We start from the raw sequence: 18,428 nt of genomic DNA, 5'->3' as shown, positions 1-18,428 counted from the left end.
GGACTCCACCCCCCACTAAGCGAATTAAAAAAAAGTCTCTTGTTGACAATAATAATTAAACGACGCTTCTCGCACACAAATTTACAGATATGCATGTAAAGGTAAAGGCAAAGTTGTCCCCGTACTTAATTAACTAAGAACTATGTCATTAAGACGCATGGGGAGTGGAGGTATAGCTCCATAATTTCTTACCTCGGTACCAGATGGAGGTGAGTGGTCAGCTTTACGCCCTGGCCGCTTTATTCCCGGGGAAAGAGCCCACGGTATCCAATGGATGGACTGGGTGGGCCCCACAGACGGCCTGGTCGCTGTGGAGAATAGAAGAATGTTGCCCTTGCCGGGAATCGAACCCTGGACGTCCAGCCTATAGACCGTTGCTATACAGACTGAGCTCTTCCGACTCCACAGGTCTGCATGTACTGTATACATATATTGTTCAGCTGTACTGATAATTCAAATAAATGCCTAATTCAACGCTCCGATACAACCGTTGATTGCTCAAATATAATCCTCCTTTCAAGATAATTAAATAAAATGGAACGAAAGAGCCATAATTGTTACAATATGCGTACATTTCCTAACTTGTTGCTGCATATGTACAGTACTCTGGAACATCTCTGCAAAGGTTCCCTATACGGCATGAACAAGCCATTCCTACAGCATATCTGGAGCCTGACTTCACAATGTGTATTCTCACAGGAAGGGTCCCGCTTTATGCAGTTACTACTGCCACGAACTTTTAAAACTCAAATCTTTGTTACCTACTTAATCTTCGAAACTTAAGGTCCCATAAGAAACCTAGGCCTCCAACCTCTTCACTTTCAGAGCTCGTAAATCACCGTCCATATCTTCCGGTCACCACAATATGACCCTTCCCACTTCTATTCTACCTACTGACTTACTTCGTAAAATTTTCTTGGCCACCCTTGTGTGGCCCATTCTCATCACAAGCCCCAGTCACTCCAATCTCTCCTGTTAAGATCTGATACCTAATCAGAAGCTCTATATAATTCCAAACAAAATCCATGGTTTTAGTCCGCAACGAACTATACCGACCGAGCGACCGCCGTTTGTCGGCGAAGTTAGTGCCAACTTTAGCGGATAGAGGGTGTCGCGTGGTCAGCGCAACACATCCCCACGGCCGTTAATTTGTTTTCTAGACCGGAGCCGCTATTTCCTTGAAATATCTCCTCAATTATCCTCACGAGGCTGAGTGGACCCCGTTCCAGACCCACTACTACTCAGAAAATCTGGTAGCGCCGGGAATCGAAACCTGGGCCTCTGGATCTGTAAGCAGGAACTCTGACCACTAGACCACAGGGGCGGTCCTCTATATAATTCCATTAGTCGGAATGTTTGTCAGGTCATATTAAACCCACATACGCATGGTATGCTCTGTATTAGGCAGCATATAACGTGTTTCGACAACTCCCATGATCACGTATTGCATATTCATAATTACTATTCAGTAACATATGAGAAAAATATTAATTGTCCATGTCACAGAACTTACCAGAAGGGTACATTACGTTTTAAATGCATACAAAACCATCTGATTTTTTACAGGCTTCTACCCGTTTAGCACCTACTTGCTGACCTCTCAGCATGTCGAACGTACCAAATTCACAACCTAATACGAACTACATTCTACTAGTTGCTTCGGTAGAAAGTGGCCCTATATGGTGAGACTACAGAGGAACAATAAAAATTAACATTTGTACAAGTCATTTGCCGGTAGCCATTTTTGTGTGCACAATTTCCGTGGGTACAGATTCCGGTTACGCTCAATTTACCACGTATTAGACCATCCTCACAGTTTCGCGCCTCCGCCATCTTAGTAACCGCCATTTCACACACGGTTTATGTTTTATGATTTAGCTCCTTATAAACTCTAACAAGCCGAGCATCAAATCTGTTTAGCTATGGCCATTAACGGAAAGCTAAATGCAGAATTAGTGAGGGCGCCATATTCGTGTTTTAAATTTTCCTAAAATATGACCTCAATAAAAGTTGAATATTTTTGAATGTCTGTCTTGATACGAAACTTGAGTAATTTTGGCTAAGGCCAAGTGTCAGTTGCTCCCACTTCAGGTCTGCACGGCCGTGGTGTTGGTATGATTACTCGTTCTGTCGGTAGCGGTTGAAAACATTCATAGCGTCTAGCGGTTTGGTGTTACTGCCAACTTTCTTGAAAATCTGTCGTGTAATTCGAACGTTATTGGGCGGGGGCAGGCACACGTACTGGGGTTATGGCATGGTAAAGTCTGTCTTTCGTTACAAAACAAGGAAAGTGTGTTGAAGGTAAAAAGAAATTCTACGTATAATAATTATCCATCACCGAAAACAGCCGTAGAGCCTTCGCCCGAAACTTCGTAAGCTTACATGATATATACCTCACACAATGGACAATTTCCATAATAAATATTAATATATTAATTATCGCAATCGTTAGACAGTCACGCTTCTTCGTTGGAAGCCTGAAATACGTAGACCACATCAACAGCGAGCGCCGAGGCCCCTTCAGACACTTCGTAACAAGTTTATTTTTTACGGCGAGGAGTTGTTAGCCTCACGCTAAACCCTCAAGCCGGAAGACAAACCCTTGTCAACTGTCCGCGACTGCTTACTCGTTATATTCACAGCTATGATTTATATATCGAGGCCGTCGCTTCCACCCACAAGTTGACGCGCCATGCCGCGGTGACAAGGGACCCAGCATACAGGATGGAAAGCCAGAACGAAAGTGAACACTAGGAAGACAAAGACATACGTGGGTAGATAATATTAAAATTGATCTCAGATATATAGGATGGGGTGATATGGACTGGATTGATCTGGCTCAAGACAGGGACCAGTGGAAGGCTCTTGTGAACACGGTGCTGAACATTCGGGTTCCATAAAATATTCGGAAGTTCTTGAATAGTTGCACAACTTGCGGTTTCTCAAGGACTCGGCTTCATGAAGTTAGTTAACAGCCTTTATAAAATGCAGCAAATCGTGCTGGCTTGTTAACAAGTTAGGGTGTCAAGATCACTCGATCACGGAGTCACGGTGTGCACAGAAAACAGCAGCAGCGAATGATGTGGGGCCACAGAGAATGGCATGCTTCAGTGGGGTTGTTTATAACAAAACTGCACAGGTGGACAAGTTTGTACAGAAAACGTCAACATTTCGGATTAATAAGGGAAAGGGGTAGTCTGAATTAGTGAAAACTCCGAATTATAGTACATAAATACGTACATATGTAAATATTTTTAAGTCATAGTTCCTTTTAAGGCCGTGGGGATTCTCTGCGCTGACCACGCGACACCCTCCGTCCGCTAAAGTTGGCCCTAACTTCATCAACAAGCGGCGGTCAGACAGATGTGTTTCTGCAAGACTCGTCGAGGAGCTTTTGGGAATACCAAAAAGTACTGTGCATCAAATTCTGACCGAGGATTTGGGCAAACGGAAGGTCTGTGCGTGATTTGTACCGCACGCGCTGTCAGGCGATGAAAAACATGCCAGAGTGGAACACTGCAAAGACATGTTACGGTCGGCCCAAAGTGATACAGAATTTCACAAAGCAGCAGAGTGCAGCGTGCTTGAGCCCAAAGAAGCCGAAACCAAAGACACTGCGCATGTAAAAGAGTCGAGTAGACACTGCTAACCGTTTTCTTCGATTCCAAAGGAATCATTCGCAAGGAATTTCTGCCAGCAGGTCAAACAGTGAATTCTGGTTATTATCTCGGAGTCCTGAATCGTTTGTGGGCGAGAATTCCTCGAATTCGACCTGAATATCGAGAGCAAGGTTCCTGGTCGCTCCTCCACGACAATGCCCCACCCGACAAATCGAAGATCGTGCGCGATTTTTTGGCCAGAAAAGGAATCACAGTCCTTAATCATCCTCCTCGGTATTTGCCAGACTTGGCTCCAGCAGATTTCTGATTGTTCCCGAAAGTTAAGTTGGGAGATGAAAGGAGACCGCCACGACACCATCCAGGGCACCCAAAGGGAACGTACAGCAGTTTTAAATGCGATTCCACAAAAGGAGTACAGTGACTGTTTTCGAAAACTTTTCAATTGATTCAGAAGGAGATTACTTTGAATAAAAAGAGTGAAATTTTGAAAATAATTCACGTCTTGTATTTTTAATGAACACAGTCCTAACAGAACCTGGACACACTGTGTATGTCTTTGTGGCATGGTGCTTAATTACTTAAGCACAGGGACAACTTTACGTTTTACCTTTATCTGTTTCTTAAATATTTCGGATTATTTTCTATTCATTTCTTTTGGGGATGAAGAAACTTGTGGGACGTTGAGACATTACAAATGCGTCTAGTGTTCGCATAATCAAATCTGTAAGACCTAATCATTCGGAACCATAAAATGAACGGAGCCAGCATTTGTTTCCCCTCCTCCCCGGGCCGCAAACCGCAGGCTTGACCGCTTGTACCCTAGAAATTTGGAACACAGCCTCCTGTAGCGGCACTGTTTGATGATAACTGACCCTAAGAACATATACTTAAACCAGTAAACGTAATCAATGGCATTCCTGGACAGGTCTATGGGAGGTGCTTCTGATTTGAATGATACTAGAAAGCACTCGCTCTTGTCCAACCGTGCTCACCAATTCATATTCTCCAAGCCGGAATTGGCCCGCGGGCCACCAATTGTGAGGAAGATTTCATTACAAACGCGTCATTCATTTTTCTTTCCATCTAGAGCTCTCTGCTGTCTCGTTTATTTTCTTTCATTTTCCCCTTTGCTCATTGTTCGGAAACTTGTTTCCTCTGTCCCTCTCTCTCTCTATTCATCGCGCTCCCCTCCCCACCCTATTCCCAACTACGTTTGTTGCCATGGCGACAGCTTGCATAAGGGGTTAACTTCATATATATATTGTACATGCATGACGGAAAACATCCCCCGAATAATGCAGCTGAGAGCAGGGCTCCAGAGCTAGCTTTTTGCTTTAAACATGACAGTACATCTGTACTTCATGCAGGCGGAGTGGGATTTATGAATTCCCCCATCAAAGTACGTTCTTGCGCCCCGCGTTTATACGCACGTACCTCGGAACTGGGGAAGCCTGCTCGTCTATCTAGCAGGTTGGTGCACCTATTCGGGCGGTTCCCTGTTCAAATCTCTGTTTCGTTACTGGCTAAACTGACATATGAATTTCTGGTTTTCCTCAGACCCCCCAGCTAACATGGAGGTCAAATCGTTACCACTAATTAGTGAGGATGACTGTGATCTCATACGGCCTGCAAGTGAGGCAGTGTCAACCTGCTGTACCCCCCGTAGACTCTACCGCTTTATCAGGTATTCCGAATGAGGATTTTAGTGGTCTTCCTCAGTGACTACGACCACTTCTTAAACATCATCTTTTCATGTCAGTCGACGTTATAAAAAAAAACTCCGTGGCCTGTAGTCCGCAAGCTAACTATACCGACCGAGCGACCACCGCTTGTCGGCGAAGTTAGTGCCAAATTTTGCGGATAGAGGGTGTTACGTGGTCAGCGCAACGGATCCCCACGGCCGTTAATTTCGGTTTTCTAGACCGGAGCCGCTATTTCCTTGCAATAGCTCCTCATTTATCCTTACGAGGCTGAGTGGACCCAGTTCCAGACCCACTACTTTTCAGAAAATTAGGTAGCGCCGGGAATCGAACCCGGACCTCTGGATCTATAGGCATGAACTCTGACAACTAGACCACAGAGGCGGTCTTTAGGATCATAAATACGGAAAATATTGCTGCCTCGAAGCAGTCCTTTATCTTAGAACGCTGCCCAGAATTCCACCAATATGGTCACTTTTGGACCCAAATTCGAAAGAGTGCTAGCCAAATTCAAGTAACACTCATTTTACAGTCCTACCTTCAACTGCATTTACGACAAACTTCACTTCAACATTTAAGCCTTGTTCAATGAACGAAGAAAACGTCAAACTGTATAGGGAGGCCATGCCAGTCCGTCTGTAATATGTGGGAGTGCTTATGAAAAGGTGTAGGAAAATTCCAACTGTCCACATAATGCAGTTCAAAACCCCGTCATTAAAAAACAAGGTTATTATGATAAACAGCAGGATAGCTTGGACGACGATCAGACTATCAGCAAGTCCCTGGGAAACATAAGTAAACGCGGGAAAACATTCGTTCTCCCTCTATATGGGTCTCCGAGGCGAGACAGTGCGCGCCATTTCTCGTTCAGCCGCGCTTATTACGGATGTACAGTGGCTGACAAAATGTGCACCAGCAAAGTTACGACTGTACAGAAGTCTGAAAGGCCAACCGTCATGCTCTTACGATATCTTCCAACTTATATAATTTTGCCTTCAGTTTTCTATGGGAATGAAACGTGGTCTTGACTGAAGGTACCTGAGAAATAGGGGATTACGGAGAACATTTGGACCGATGGAAGGGGGTCGGAGAAAATTACATAACGAGGAACTACATAACTTGTACCCTTCACCAAATATAATTAGAATGATGACTTCAAGCAGAATGAAATTCGCAGGGCGGGGATAGGAGGGATGTATATAGGATTTTGGTTGGAAAACCAGAAGGAAAGGGACCACTAGGAAGACCTAGACATAGATGCGAGGATAATATTAACATGGATCTTAGAGAAATTGAATGAGGTGGCATAGAGTGGTTTGATCTGGGTCAGGATAGGGACCAGTGTCGGACTCTTGTGAACACGGTAATGAATTTCAGGTTCCATAAAATGCTGGGAAATTCTTCAGTAGCTGAGCGACTGGAGGCGTCTCAAGAAGGCCTCAGCCTCATGGAGTTAATTATTTTATTTTCCAGCATTCAGTATGCCTTGAAAACCCCTTACTCTGAGGAAAGGACGTAAAATGCAAGTGTTTAAAAGCAAAGTGCTCAGAAGAATATCTGGACTCAGGTGTAAATGGAGAATGTAGGTTATTATATATGGAGGAGAGTAAGATGGGCTGATCTACTATCTATGGTAAGAAGGCTACTTGTATTCCTCTGCTGAATCTACATCTTCGTGGCGTCGTGGTTATTTAAGTACAGGACGAACTTATGATGGACTGAGCCAGTAACGCGAAACGCACAGGCCTACAAAATTCTGGTAGAGAAACGTCACTTGGTAGATCGAGAAAGAGATGGGTAGCATGTTGGGCACATCAAAACGTTATGGTATAGTTCCGAAAACTAGCTATATCGGTTTAATACGTGGTCTTTCTCAGTCCCTAGAGGGAAGTGCTATGTTACAATAAAGCAGGCCTGTATTAGTACCTTTCACACTAATTCCAAATTGAAAGGTTAAAGAAAGTGTCAGTACGTAATTAATTAAGCACTATTCCGTGAATATGTCTAGGAGAGTGGAGGTATAGCTCCACCATTCTTGATCTTGGCTCGAGATGGAGGTGAGTGGTGAGTTTCACGCCCCGGCAGCTTTACCCCCGGTATCCATTAGATAGGAGCCTGGGTGGGCCCCAGAGCCGGTCTGGATGCTGTGGAGTATACAAAAATCTTTTGACCCTGCAGAGAATTAAACTCCATCCTGTAGCCCGTCGCTATACCGACTGAGCTACCCCGGCTCCAAATTACAGTTAGTAATCACTCTCTCATCCTGGTCTGCGGAGTTCGTAACGCATCAACAGGTACGTCATATGCGATGATAAGTGGACGGAAATTACAGGACTGCACCTATATTTGGATTGATAATAAAACAGTAAACAGAGCGCTGATCCTTCCGGTTCTATTAGCAGTTGTTAATGTCAGTCAGCAGTCAGGCAGCCAGCCACTAACCTGTCGTAGTACTCCAGGGAGAGGCTGATGCTGTCCTCGGGTGACAAGAAGCTGGGGTCCGCCAGCAGGTCGCTGCTGCTGCTGCTGCCGCACGCGCCGAACTCCCGTCTCCTCTGCATTTCAGTCTGATACAGGCCCGGCACCAGCTTATAGGCCAGGGTCTGCAGCGTCCGGTCCGACCTTTGACAGCCACACACACAGGGAAATATTGCGGGTAACGGACACCACTTTCTTCCCTTCTTACTTACAAAATAAAGAACAGATAACTAAAGGAGCAACGATATCCTATCAGCCTGCTTTAATTATCCACGGAACGGGACCTGGACTCAGTACTTGCTACGGTAGAAACGAAGGACAAGGACAAGGAGGAGATAACGTGTGTGTTTTATTTGTAATTCTTTATAATTAACATATTGAGTATTGAGACGAGAACGAGACAGTCCTGGGACAGCCGCCGCCAGAGACGGTTGGGATCCAGCCACGGCCAAGGATAGTTGAGTATTGAGTCACGTGATATTGTAAGTCGTAATAATTGTAAGCGTGGGTGTCCAATAAAGATTCGCTAAATCCGAGATCCACGTGAAGTTATTTGTCGCGTGGTGTCTCCACCTTATCGTGGTGAGGGGGTTTGAGTATGCCAAGGACCCTGAGAGCTATACCAGCGGTAGCGTAGCTACTGGCAGGGCCTCCCTTGCTGGACAGGTCAAAGGGTAGGCATCAGACGAAGAGAGACACCAAAAACTGATGCCGGAAGCAGCGTCATCAGCAGCGACTTGAAGCACAGAGCAAATGATGCTCGAGATGGTTCAAGTTCGTATAGCAACAGGCGTGACCAGAGTGGTTTGAACGGCTGTTGTACTGCGATGTGGAAAGCAAATGGAAAAACTACCACATTATCACTTTTCCTGGATAGTCTCTTTCCAAAAACAGAAGATCGCATTAAGTGGAGAAACTGTTTTGGAAGAGACTGTGGACCTGTCGTCTGACAGATTACTGATGAATGAATGAATAATTAACATAAATTTATGATTAACTGATTTTCCAAAATATCACCAAAATGAAATAGGTACACACCCGTGCTCGCAAGGTATAAATTACATATTCGAAATAATGGAAGAAGTGAGGGACGAGAGGAATAAAAGAAGGGAAGCAAAGTAAAGAGTAAGACAGAAAGAAAACAAGAGACAGTGAAGAAAAAGAATAATGGACTAAAAAGGAACGAGAGAATAAACGAGGAACAAAGAAACAAAGGGACATAAGAGCAAAGAAAGGTGGAATTGATGAAGCGCAAGAAGGAATAAGCAAATAAGAAAGATATAAACAAGAAAACAAAGGAAGGGGGGATAAGAAAGGCACAAAGGACGCAAAGAACAAAACAGAGAAGACAACAAAGAAATAAAACTGGTGTAAACTTCCTCGTTTTCTTACCGGATGCTGTGCAGAGGCTTCGCCTTGTGCACCTGAACATCACAAATAGGACAGAACTTGCTGGTCTCCAGGTGTCGCACGATGCAGCTGCGGCAGACTGCAACAGAAGATGCTGTATCAACTGCTGTGGTTTGTAGAGTCGGACTGTTATATATGAGGTGAACTGGAAGGAAAGGATTCGTGAAACGCTGGGTATGAAGAGGAGAAAACAGACGGGAACCCGCCGATCTACCCTGTTAAGCAGACGAACTCGAACACTGAGCACAGGCTGTGAAAGTGCGCTTCTTAAGGCGATGCCAGGAATGAGATTGCCAAGCAGAAAATTGGAGCGTTCTCGAAAGACAGCTACAGCGAAAACTGGGCACAGGACATCAGAAATGGAAATCACAGAATATACAAAAGAATCCGTCGATTTAAATAATAATAATATTGGAAATGACTGGAAAATATTAACATAGGCCTGTTGTTTGAAGGAGAATAAGGTAAAATGTAAAGCTATCCTTGTAAGAGGCTGTGAAGGCCTATAGGGTTATGAGACGTCGGGGCTCCCACATTTTCTCTAAACAGTCGGCTCACATATGGCTGCCGGCCACTCTTTGCACCCCAGGAAGATTCCTGGTACTCATTTCTGTTAGAGGCTGGGTCGACCCCAGGACTATAGTAGTGCTGCTGGAAGGATTAGGTCAATTGAAAAAATCCACCTCATCGGGACTCCAACCCACGACGTTCTGGCTTGNCTGGAAGGATTAGGTCAATTGAAAAAACTCAATGACCTCATCTGGACTTGAACCCACGACCTATTACTACTACTACTTCTACTACTACTACTACTACTACTACTACTACTACTAATAATAATAATAATAATAATAATAAATAATTGTGCCTACGGACGGGGTATCTAGAATTCGGCTTCAGCCAGAGACATGCATTTGATTATGTGTCCAGCCGTCTGTCTCTCTTTACAATGGAGTCAGGAAAGAGAAAGCGGTCGGAGGGCGTGGTTAACCTATTCACACCCAGTACAGACGTCCGGAATGTATTAACCCTTACTCCAGGCTCCCTATGAGCATACGGGCTAGGCAGTTTACAGTGCTCTGAACCCATGCGAACTAACTTCAGTTCAGCGGGAAACTTCCAGTGTACGTGTATATCCCCTTGGCAAACTGCGTCGGAATTTCTTGACTGGTTTTTGAGATTGGGACACGTAAGATATGAGCATTAGCTCATGCTTTTCACGTTGCTCATTTCTATCACTAACGGGCAGTCGGAAGTAGCGGTAACATTCTAGACTTGTTTCTGGGGATATCGGGTTCGAATCTCGGCCGTAGCACCAATAGTTCTGAATTAGGCCTATTTCATGTTTCTCCTTCAGTCTCTCTAGACCTTCAAACATGGCACATGCGTCTCTTTCTGAGCCATTTCCTGCTCAGCATTCAAGTGCTTCACGTCTCATCCGAAGCTACAGAGTCAACATTTCCCGGTTTTTAAAACAGCGCAGTTAAAAGCTTAAGGACGACTAAGTAACTTCTATAAATAATACATCGTTGTTAAATAGAATATGAACTACCATGGATGGGTTTTCTCCAGTGGTCAGTGGTCTGGAACATATAAATATTTACGGCGTAGATTTACGGCCAATAAATATGAGGGAACAGATTTCCCCTGACTGTTTCCAGGGATGCAGCACAGCAATACACGAGTGCCATTTCAATAAAGTGTTTTACGGTCTCGCGTTGACGTAAGCGAGTGCTTTGTATGGAAGCTTTAACCACGTGGTTATGCAACCAACGAGCTCTCAGAAAGCAGAGTGAGGTTCAGAATAGATAAGACAGTCATGACTTTGGTGACAAATTGGAGAGCAAACACAGTTCTGGGAATGCTTACATTCGCTTCAGGACGATGTTCCCGTATCGTGCCCAAAATTCTTGAATGAATATGAAACTGCAATCTTATCTATTTTGTACGGCTGTATAATTTGGCCTCTGATTCTGAGGGACGAATATAATTCGACTATATTTGCAAATAGCGCAAATAAAAACGAATTACTTGTTCATAATAAAAACAAAAACAACGAAAAATGGAGAAATTTACAAAAGGAAGAGCTTCAAACTGTCACCGTTCACCTAATACGCCTAGCGTTAAACGTAAAGTTGTTCCTGTGCTTAACGCCCCGGCCGCTTTATCCCTGGGGAAGAGCTATGATGATGAACGTTCGAGTTCATTAAAAAAGCGAGGAATATCTTGGCCACTCCTCAAGAAGAAAATGCAATAAGGAGCCAGCCACAACGCTGACAGGTGCGCCGTAAAACAGGAAATGTCCCGTCTCTTATTCAGTGCCCTGTCCCATAGGAGGTCAGTTGGGACACAACTGCTCAGTAGTTCACTGGCTCTGATGCAACGGCAACAGAAACATTGTCAATAAAGTCTAGTTTCCAAAACGCTAAAAACCATTTTCCTACAACTGTTTTAAAACGAGGTGCTCAGGACAATATTTTTGAACATATGAAAGATGAAACGGCCTAATCTGCGAAGCAATTTAGGACAGGCCTCTTACATGAACCTAAAAATCCGTTGCCAAGATACGACTAGTAAAGGCTGAGAACCATAGTGAGTGTGCAAGGGTGAAGTGGAAAGTGTGCATAATTGCGATAGCGCTGTAACTGCCTGTAGTCTCGAACTGTGTGGATGTATGAGGTGCAGTAAATCCAATCATCCAGTCCGAAACCCGTCTATAGTCACCCCTACACGTCACAATATGTAGAATTAGAAACATGTTCTCTCTAGACAGTTCCTTAACTAAGAAGGCAATGCTCTTCAGTTGTTCTGGCGTAGCAACGATATCAATGCCTAAATGTTGAGGGGCAAATCACCGTTTAGGGCAACAAACCTTCAAAGATGACTTTAGCCTTTCGTCTAAACAATCACATTGTGAGTTCTCCTACTCTCTTTAGTAAAAAATAAATTTCTCTGGAACAAATGTGATCCCTGTATTAATATTTACAAGTTCCCGTTTATTTCAACAGGCCAATCTCGAGTGTCCAATTTTATTTGCATTTACTTCTAGACGGGCATGAAACATTTTTGTCTCTCACATCAAAAGAAGAACAGAGATTGAGGGCGGACCTATTCGAGAACAAGATGCTGAGGAGAATACGAAGAAGAAAGTGACAAGAGGCTGCATAAAACTCTAGAATTATTCACTAAATATTATTAATACTATCAAATCACGGAAGACGAGATGGGCAGCACACGTAGAACGTAAGGGAGATGAGAAATGTTACAAAACGCTGCTCAGGAAATTTTAAAGGAAGGCCAACACATAATTAGAGGGCTAATATGAAGTTAGAGTTTGAAGAAAAGGGCTGGAAGTGTGTGGACTGGATTCATTTGACTCGGTGTATAGGGACTAATGGTGGACTCTTTTGGACGCAGTAGGGAATCTTTGTGATCCATAAAAGGCTGGAAAATATTCAGTGGCTAAGCGACTATTAGTTTCAGAAGTACTGGCTCTGTGAATTCACTTAATTTCATTTTTTTTTTGGTTAATTTAACAACGCGGTGTTGCACGGGATGAATAAATTACTGGAAACACTACGGAATTGTGGAATATAGTTTATTTGTGTTAGCTACATCGAAAAAATTCGTTTGGCAACACTGAATGTTCTTCCGTTTATTTACGTTCTATAGTGCTCGTGTAAGTGCATTAGTGATTGTGTTTGAGTGACAGTCGGTGTGAAAGAATCGAGAAATGGGAGAGCTGTCCGGTTTTGAAAGAGGACAAATCGTTGGTGTGAGTTTAGCTGGAGCATCCGTGATAGAAACTGCCACATTGTTAAGTGCATCGAGTGAGACAGTTTCTAAGGTCATGTCGGCATACACGAATCATGGGAAGACAGCGTCAGCAAAGGGAAACACTGGGCGAAAATCAACACTAAATGGAAGAGATCGCTGTACAATGAAAAGGATTGTTTTGAAAAATCAGAGAATGACTGCAGTACAGGTGACAGCAGAACTGAATACCCTGTTTCTACAAAAGCTGTCCGACCGAAGTGAGTTTCACAAACCCAACACCCACGGTAGGACTGCAACTTCTTAACCTCTGATTACTGAAAGTAATGCTCAGATGCGTGCCAACTTTTTTTGCGGACAGAGTGTGTCGCGTGGTCAGCGCAACGGATCCCCACGGCCGTTAATATCAGTTTTCTAGACCGAAGCCGCTATTTCCTTGAAATAGCTCCTCATTTATCCTCACGACGCTGAGTGGACCCCGTTCCAGACCCACTACTTCTCAGGAAATCTGGTAGCGCCGAAAATCAAACCCGGACCTCTGGATCTGTAGCCAGGAACTCTGACCACTAGACCATAGAGGCGGTGAATAGGTCGACACATTTGATCATTATTATTTTACAGGAAGACTTGTCAGATCTTTGACGATTTAAATTGACTTTGTACCTCGAGATATGCCATGCCATGAAAATTGGTTAATTTCACGCACTTGCCTTCAAACAGGCTTACACCAGACCGACTCCTTCCAAAGCCTTAGCTATTTGCTTTTCACGATCATTTTATTATTTCACTCGACGCCATTTAACCAAAGCAGTTGAAATACGTTGAAAAATAACATAAATTCAATAATTTACCACACGATGTGTGCTACAGACAGCGGCCGGTATGGCAGAAGGCCCGAGAACCGTTGTTTGGGAACCATTTTTAAACGCCATTAGTAGAATGCAGGTCTGTTATGAGGCGCCACTTAACACTTGTAATACGAGTCACAATACGTAAGTAAAATGACTGACTGTGGACTGGGGGGGGGGGCCAGGGTTCAATTCCCGACTGACGTGTCACCTTGACTTCCACGCCCCATGTACGCCTTCACGGCGTGGTGCTTATGCACAGAGGTAATTTGACCTTTTACTTGGTAGAATTGCGGACCGTGCGTACTGGACAGACTGTCACAAGGAGCGCTCGTCTCTCTCTCTCTAGGGAGGGAGCGGGCGACCTTGGGTCGATACGAGCGTGGCTCCTCTATTACGACGCCACCCTGTTGTCAAGCCGGTATCAATGTGCACGGAGCAGGACGGAGCAGCGGCACGGGGTCTAGTAACAGACTTCCCGGTCTTATGTTCATTTCCCAAGCCAACATACGGCCAATCACAGCTATCTGTGGCGCGAATGTGTGGCTCTGTGGAAACAGCTCCATTTAAATCAGTGATCGATAAGACGCGTCACAAACGCCTGATGGCAAAGGAGCTTTACGTCTCAGGGCTAACTAGCTAACAAGAAGCTAAGTAACTGAGTGATTAAGCGGCCTCCGTAGTCTAGAGGTAACGTTCCCACCTCATGACTCGTGGTACGCGGGTTCAAATACCCGGCGGAGGTCGTCGAATTTTTAAGGGCGGAAAAATTCAGGGAACAAGTCCTCCGGGAGGGACTTTAAGCTGTGTGTCCCGTGTCGTAACTTTACGGCACGTGAAAGAACCTCATATCCCCAAAGGGGATCACTGAGCCAAATTCCAGGACGCTTCCCGCCCAACAATAGTCTCTACGGCCTCTGATAGATGGGGGAAGCATTATAGACACCGCTAAGCAAGTGGCCGAACTCGCTTGCTCGGCGGGACTGATGGTACGCACCATTTATCGGTAGGGTAAAGAGACTGGTAGAATATCACAGAGGGAAGCACAATAGATCAAACTGGTCGGTGCATGGGGAAACCCACCCTCTCTAAATAACTAACTAACTAACTAACTGAGTGATTAAATTAACCAACTAGCTGGCCAAGTATGAGCCAACTTTTGTGGATAAAGGGTGTCACGTGGTCAGCGAAACGAATCCCCACGGCCGTTAATTTTGGTTTTATAGACCAAAGCGGCTATTTCCTTGAAAAAGCGCCTCGATTACCCTCACGAGACTGAGTGCACCCCGTTCCAGACCCATTACTTCTCAGAAAATCTTATAGCGCCGGGAATCGATCACGGACCTCTGGATCTGTAGCCAGGAGTTCTGAACACTAGACCACAGAGTGGCACTAACTTCGCCGACAAGTGGTGGTCGCTAGGTCGGCATAGTTCACTTGCGGACTCAAGCCACGGTGTTTGTTTAGCTGACCAAGTATGCTTACCCATCTAGCTGCCTACGTCAACTGACAGCTAATTAACGAAGTGAATAAGCAGCCAACTATCCAATAAGCAGGAGATCTGCTGACTTTCCAGCTGAGTAGCTAAGCAACTAAACTAACGAGCTCCACGGCACCAATCCCCATTTAACAATCCCGAGTTGCTCCGCTGATCACGGAGTTACAAGTCATCGCCCCCACCACTAACCGTAAGCGTCCAAGTCCAACTGAGATATTACGTTCTAAATTTGCATTCATGAAATGAGAGAATGCAGCTCGTTGTATCTGAACCAGGTTCTGTTCTGGAGCAGGTTATGATTTGTGGTGATAAGCCTAATTTGTTATGCAGCTCGTTGTATCTGAACCAGGTTCTGTTCTGGAGCAAGTTATGATTTGTGGTGATAAGCCTAATTTGTTTCTATCTTCGACCGTTCGATCACTGGGACAGTGGGTTCGAATCCATTCGGAAAATTGATATACGTATGCCCCTATTTTGTCTCTGTGATATCGGGCGTAGACAGGGGCCTTGCGACAGCGAAACAGCCCACCAAAGGAGTGCAATATTCACACTTTCAAAATGTAATTCTAAATTGGATAAGGTCACACAGCTAAATCCGCATGAACCTCAAGAAAACACGAATTCATGAAAACTGCCAGTGGTTTGTGTAATCTTACAGAATAAAATAACACATTTACAAGTTATGATTAAATCTATAATTTCAAAAGCCAAACCAAAACTGAATTCGCCTGATAACTTCTGGCATAACATTCAAATAAATGTATCAAATGCTATTAAAATCCACAAACCGTAGGTATAAGAAAAAGACAGACATGCCTATGATAATGAAATGTGGAGATTCTGAGAACGGTACTAAGTGTGTTTAGAAGAAAAACAAGGCACTTCATGATTTAAGTTGTCTTCACTGTTGTCATTATTTATTTGTATTGGCCCAAGTCAGTCTGACTATGATGACTAAACAGTCTTCCTTGAAAAGTTGAGGGTTGCCATAAAGGGTTCTATTTTCCGGGATATACAGCCGTGTAATCCCTTGGTAGTCAACCGACTTTTCGACGGAACATGTCTGCATGATCAGGGCCGACGACTGATTCAAGCAAGAATCTGGGATGAAGCAGGCTGGTTGACTTCCAACGGACTACAGAGCATTATATCCCAGAGACAGAAAAGGTAAATTTGTCCCTGTGCTTAACTAATCAAGCACTACGCCGTGAAGGTATATGAGGGGGTGGATTTATATATCCACATTTTCTTGACCTCGGCACTAGTTTGAGGTGAGTGGTCAGGTTCACACCCCGGCCGCTTTACCACCGCGGAAGAAGAGCGTGGTACCCATTGGATAGGAGGTTGGGTGGACCCCAGAGTCGATTTGGAGAAGAAAAAATTCTTGACCCTATCGGGACTCAAACTCCGACCCCATCGGGCATCCAGCCCATAGCCAGTCGCTGTACCGACTGCACTATCTCGGCTCCTTACACCTGGTGCTAACAACGCTGTGCTACATGCGGACATACCAGGCCTGTGGTCCTCAGAGCAATCTCAGCTGGGACATTGGCTATCCTGCCTGAACTGTTCATAGCCGCGGCTTTGGGAATCTTAAATTCTAAGCGGGTTATTCTGTTTGATAGGAAATTCTCTGTTACGATTTGAGGTTCTTGTGGCAGCGAGTAACCACACTCGATCCTCTTAAGATGTGGAGCCGCGCAGTGTGCTGGACAGATATAAACATTTGGAAGTGACATCTGTGCCTATCTACCAAACTACTCGGCGTCACATCCCGTAAAATCGTAATCAAGAACGTACCTGTTTTCTCAACATCCGAAGGTTCACAGCTAACTAAAGTTTAGGTTTACTCAAACCCGAACGAAGTGAAACCAGTGCTCAAGTTCCATTATCCTCATAACAGTACCCTGGTACCAACACATATCACCCTATGCCAATCTCCAGCCAATATTCTTTAGGCGCGTTATAAATTCCACCCACACCATCCATCTTAATTTCATGCGCCTGTCAGTATTAGGTTAAGGCCAGGCCCAAGGAATTGTGGTGACCCGGGATAGCTCAGCCTGTATAGCGCTGAACTATGGGACGGACAGGGTTTGATTCCCGGTAGGGATAAGAGATTGCTCCACAGTGTCCAATGCCTATTCAACAGGTACTGGGGACTCTTTCCCGGGGGTTAAAGCGGCCGAGGCGTGACCACTAGCCTCCATCTAGTGCCGAGGTAAGGAATGATGGAGCTACACCTCCACTTCCCCATAAATTTTAATGGCGTGGTGTTTAAATAAACAAGCACAGGGACTTTAATTTTTGCATTTACGTACAATTATGAAGGTTATCGTGTAATTTTCTCCAATCCTTTGTTATTCTAACACCCCCAGATCTGAATTTCTTTCTTTCTTTCTTTCTTTCTTTCTTTGTTCTCGGGCCTTTTGAGCGGTACACAAAAACGAAGTTCAATCTTCTTTTTTGTTTTCATAAAATTTGAACGGAACGAAATGATCTGTGGACAGTGAACTCTGGTAATGCTTGCTACCATTCAGTGTCTTCTCGTCTGCTGTCCAAAACATAACAATTAGAAAATACAAAACTAAACTTTTCCTTTGTTTCTGTATGGGTGTGAAACTTGATCTCTGACATTAAGGGAGGAACATAGACTGAGGATGTTTGAAAACAGGGTGTTGAGGAGAATATTTGGACCGAAAAGAGATGAAGTGACAGGAGGTTGGAGAAAACTACATAATGAGGAGCTTCATAACTTGTACTCCTCTCCAAGTATAATTGGAATGAGGTGGGCAGGGCATGCAGCACGACTGGGGGAGAAGAGGAATGCATATAGGATATTGGTGGTAAAGCCAGAAGGGAAGAACCACTGGGAAGACCAAGGCATAGGAGGGTGGATAATATTAAAATGAATCCTAGAGAGATAAGATGTGATGGTATGGACTGGCTCAGAATAGGGACCAGTGGATGGCTCTTGTGAACACGGTAATGATCCTTCGGGTTTCATAAAATGCTGGAAAAGTCTTGAGTAGCTGTAGAGTTGGCGGCTCCTCCAGAAGGGCTCAGCTCCATGAGTAAGCAAGTAAAATTCAAGTATAAA

The 18,428-nt window shown here is 44.4% G+C and overlaps 2 protein-coding genes across 7 annotated transcripts in view; one reads left to right on the top strand and one right to left on the bottom strand.

Annotated features, from left to right (window-relative positions):
- Positions 1-18,428, top strand: part of LOC111861443 — a 358,446-nt gene that overhangs the window by 73,309 nt on the left and 266,709 nt on the right. The gene's annotated exons all lie outside the window — the stretch shown is intronic.
- The window catches only part of LOC111861431 (mucin-22), a 176,883-nt gene that overhangs the window by 35,690 nt on the left and 122,765 nt on the right, over positions 1-18,428 (bottom strand). For all 3 annotated transcript variants that reach the window (XM_023845997.2, XM_023845990.2, XM_033750383.1), the window contains exons 3-4: positions 9,191-9,287; positions 7,763-7,942 (exon numbers count right to left, since the gene is read on the bottom strand). In XM_023845997.2, coding sequence (XP_023701765.1) covers positions 7,763-7,942; positions 9,191-9,287 — 277 coding nt within the window. The remainder of the gene's footprint in view (positions 1-7,762; positions 7,943-9,190; positions 9,288-18,428) is intronic.

This window comes from Cryptotermes secundus, unplaced genomic scaffold (genome assembly GCF_002891405.2).
Source record: "Cryptotermes secundus unplaced genomic scaffold, Csec_1.0 scaffold126, whole genome shotgun sequence".
Lineage (NCBI taxonomy): Eukaryota > Metazoa > Arthropoda > Insecta > Blattodea > Kalotermitidae > Cryptotermes > Cryptotermes secundus.
The sequence above is the reverse complement of the archived record's forward strand: the minus strand, read 5'-3'. Positions and strand labels throughout refer to the sequence as shown.